General features: G+C 37.2%; 1 protein-coding gene across 1 annotated transcript in view; it reads left to right on the top strand.

The window, feature by feature from the left end:
- The window catches only part of LOC107718553 (ataxin-7-like protein 1), a 25,943-nt gene that overhangs the window by 19,513 nt on the left and 1,844 nt on the right, over positions 1-4,586 (top strand). The window contains exons 7-9 of the mRNA XM_016525668.1: positions 1,325-1,482; positions 1,602-1,723; positions 3,616-4,270. Of these exons, the coding sequence (XP_016381154.1) occupies positions 1,325-1,482; positions 1,602-1,723; positions 3,616-4,270 (935 nt within the window). The remainder of the gene's footprint in view (positions 1-1,324; positions 1,483-1,601; positions 1,724-3,615; positions 4,271-4,586) is intronic.

A 4,586-nucleotide genomic window follows, 5' to 3' on the forward strand; every position in this document is an offset into this window, starting at 1 on the left:
GTAATTATGTCCCCACTGGATGCTACAAATGCCTCGTTTGTAATTAGTTTTATTGGTTTTGTCTCGTCGCTCCGGCCGGACAAGGCATCACAATATGGTAAGGGGCATAACATTTCTGTCACACGCTTGAGGTATTCGGCCAAACACAACGCACTGGATAGCTGGCCAATCACAGCACACCTCGCTTTTCAGAACGATGAGCTTTGTAAAAATCGACAAAAGGCGGGGCATAGAGGAGCAACAATAATTGTACAGTATGTGGAAAATAATGTTTTTTTTAACCTTAAACCGCATGAACACATTGCATTACACCAAATACACAAAATAATGTTCTTTTTAGCAACGTCATATGACCCCTTTAAAATAATGCTGAAATAAATATTTTCACTATCATATATCACATATTATCACTGTGATAGTATGATGATGAATATTAATATTAGAAGGGCAACTTAAAGAAAATTTGAAATGTTGCTTGACAACTAACTGAAATAAAATAAGTTGAAGTTGAAGTACTAAAACTATTAAAACTGAAATAGAAAAAAAACAAAATAAAATATTAATAAATAAAACAAAACAAAATGGAAATAGAAAAAAAGCAAAAGTACATAAAAAATTACTAAAACTTAAATTAGAAAACATAAAACAAAACTAATTAATAAATACTTAAATGGTATATGTGAGCCTGGAGCACAAAAGCAGTCTTAAGTCGCTGGGGTATATTTGTAGCAATAGCCAAAAATACATTGTATGGGTCAAAATTATTGATTTTTCTTTTATGCCAAAAATTATTAGGACATTAAGTAAAGATCATGTTCCATGAAGATATTTTGTAAATTTCCTACTGCAAATATATCAAAACTTAATTTTTGATTAGTAATATGCATTGCTAAGAACTTCATTTGGACAACTTTAAAGGCGATTTTCTCAATAATTAGATTTTTTTGCACCCTCAGATTCCAGATTTTCAAATAGTTGTATCTCGGCCAAATATTGTCCTATCATAACAAACCATACATCAATTGAAAACAAACCATACATCAATTGAAAACTTATTTATTCAGCCTTTAGATGGTGTATAAATCTCAATTTAAAATTTTTACCCTTATGACTGGTTTTGTTCTCCAGGGTCACATATAAATAATACAAAACTAACCATGGTCATTTGTCTGTATTGTGTGCATAGAATGAGTTTGGCCCTTAAAAAATAAATATCATAATAGTAAAGTATATAAATAATAATAAAATATAACTTACTTTATTAAAAAAATTAGAATCGGAAGAATGTTTTTCCTCGAGTGTCATCAGTCTTTTATTTGCAGAGCGTCTGGTGCAGTCGTGTTCAGCTCTGCGCCCGTTCCTCCTCCTGAACCTGTGCCCGGCTGGCAGCGTCTGTCCAGCGATGAAGGAGAAACTGACCTCCCTGAGGAGTCCGAGAGGCTGCTGTGCCACTATTCTCCACAGCACCCGCGACCCCTGAGCGTGAGCTGAGCCAAACCACTACATTACAAAACATTTGTCCCATTTTGGGACCCTGTATATTCAAAAGCATTTTAAAAATGGAGTAATATAACGTGGCACCTCATTCTGTCTTGTCTTAGTGCTGTGCATTCAGCAGTCGGTTGATGGGACAGGGTCACTACGTGTTCGACAGGCGGTGGGACCGGGTGCGGCTGGCACTCCACTGCATGGTGGAAAAACACGTCAACTCTCTCATGTGGAGGTGAGCGTCCCGCATGACCCACAGTTACATGTTTGTCTGTCTGCTCGCACAATTATTGCTTATGAATTTATGGGTGGATATGTTCTGTTCACTTTTTTCCATAATAGGGTGAATCTCACAAATGCTTTCAAATATTGCAGCAACCAGCCTATCCACAAGCTGTAGCAATGCCAAGACCACGCCCACTCTCAAACTGCAGCTGGCCAATTCACACTTACACAGGTACATACTGCTGACTACATGACAGTCAGTGACTCTACTGAACAGAACTGTATAAAATTGATTCACAGATTTTAGTTAAAGGGGTCATGATGCGATTTCAATTTTTCCTTTCTCTTTGGAGTGTTACAAGCTCTTGGTGCATAAAGAAGATCTGTAAAGTTGAAAAGACTAAAGTCTCAAATCCGAAGAGATATTCTTTATAAAAGTTAAGAGTCAACCACGCCTACCTAAAACGGCTCGTTCTAACACGCCCCCACATACCTACATCACTATGTGGGAAGATTTGCATAACACCGCCCAAATGTGCACGCAAAGAAAGAAGGCGTAACTTTCATTCTCGCTGTAGTATTGTTGCCTCCTTGTCGTGAAGACGCGGTGTGTTTCGTTGTGAAAGCGAAACTACTTAGGTTGGCCTTCCAAAAGAGGACGATATCCGCTTCATCATGCCTAGAGCTGATCCGTGCTGGTAGCTGAGGAAATACATCAACTTCGCGCTGTGGAACGCCGGATCGGCTTCCACTGCATGGTGGAAAAACACGTCAACTCTCTCATGTGGAGGTGAGCGTCCTGCATGACCCACAGTTACATGTTTGTCTGTCTGCTCGCACAATTATTGCTTATGAATTTATGGGTGGATATGTTCTGTTCACTTTTTTCCATAATAGGGTGAATCTCACAAATGCTTTCAAATATTGGGGTTGTATTTCACTCCAAAATCACAAAAAAAACTGCATTAAGAAAGTAAGGACTTGTTACAGCTATTTTTTTTTATTTGGACATTATTTTCATTAACAGTTATTCAATTATTACTAATAGTAATAATAATAATTATATTACAATTTATATTTAATAATGCTATACAAATATAGCCAGTTTAAAATGTTGCAATGCACAAATCTTACTGAACCTCAAAATAGGCTTCATTTTCTTTATGCTAAATATTATTTTCACCCAAATATCATAAGAAATTAAATATATTTTGAATTAAGAAAAAAAATCAAATAAAGATTTTTTTTCTGAATTCTGACATTTATTGTCATGATGTTTTATTTTTTATGACATTATTAAACAAATCATGAAACATAAATTATTATTTTTTTATTAATAATATTAATATTTTTAAACATCATTAAACTGAATAAAGTCATTCAATATGATTGTTAATTGATAGTAAATAATAAATAAACAATAATTCTTATTAAACATTGTCATGGTGGTTTAGCACATTTACAAATATTTTTTTATTTAATAATAATTAAATTAATAATTCATATTTTTACAATTATTCTGTAATACCTGACATAATTCATGTTTAATAATAATAATAATAATAATTAATATTAAATAATAATACTACAGCTATAAATAATATATATAAAAAATATAACTTCACGAAAATAATATTGCTTCATTTTCTTTATGCAAAATATTATTATTATAATAATTTTTTTAGATTTATTTGGTGAGGTTTTTCTCATAAGCCTTTCATTTGGGCTGAAATGAATTAAGTGAATGTTAACGGCTTCAGTTGAGCTGTGTAGTTGTAGTGCTTGAATGGCTTTACAAAGGCACAAACGTTTTCTTTCACTCAGTAACCACACAACTTTTAGGTTAACATGCCACATGGTTTCCTACCACACACTGGTGATGTCATATCCTGTTTCTCACAGGAAAGTCCCCCAAGCGGTGGAGAGCGTGACAAGCCCGACTGAAGTTTCTCCCCTCGGCTCTCCGTTCGTCTCCAACCACGCGCTCACGGCTCCTCTGGACGGCGTCTCCATGGTCTCATACTCCACCTCTTTCTCTCATAACGGAGGTGGGGTTTTCTGCATCCGGGACCCCGAACCCAGACCCAGACCACAGCGGAATAAACCGGCCAAGCCGCCCAAAGCCTCAGGGGACAGAACAGGATCTAAAAAGCGGAAAGCACCTCCCGCCTCTGAGTCACGAAAGAGTGGGACCAGCGGGAACAGCTACCATCTGCCACTGGGCGTGGCGCACATCAGTAACGGGACGGCGGCCCTTAGCGTGCGGGCCAAGCAACGGCCGGGGGGCCAGGGGCCGAGGGACCAAGACAAGGACGGGAGCGTGGAGCTGTCCCTCCCGCAGGCGCTCACCGGGGATCACGGGGGCATCTCGTCCCACAGCCCGCTGCCCTACGGATCCTCTGATGGGAGGAAGAGGAAGAGCTCTGGATCGAGCGCCGGCAGCGACAAACCCAGCAAAAGCACCAAATCCACAGCACTGGATGGGATATTCAGGAAGAGCAGCAGCGGTTTGCTGCCGTCAGTCGCCGAATCGCCCCACCGCGCCCTCCCCAGACAGGTAAAACAGATGCGAGAGTGAATTTTCAGCATGACATGATGTTAAAAAATGCAGCAATGTATGTTTATAGACCCCTCAAAGAGATTCAGATTTTTTTTCATGTTGGTTTTTCCACTGAAAAACACTCATTCAATCAATATGACATAAGATATATTAATATTTTGTATATAAAATACAAAAAAAAATCTTTAAAAAAAATCTTATAAAATATTAAAGAATTTCAATATGTGATTTGCAGGCCTGGAAAAGATTTATAATTTTTTTAATAGTTTTTAGTTTTTTATAATATATATTTTTAATAAAAAAAAAATATATA

This window comes from Sinocyclocheilus rhinocerous, unplaced genomic scaffold (assembly GCF_001515625.1).
Source record: "Sinocyclocheilus rhinocerous isolate Xijiao unplaced genomic scaffold, SAMN03320098_v1.1 scaffold423, whole genome shotgun sequence".
Lineage (NCBI taxonomy): Eukaryota > Metazoa > Chordata > Actinopteri > Cypriniformes > Cyprinidae > Sinocyclocheilus > Sinocyclocheilus rhinocerous.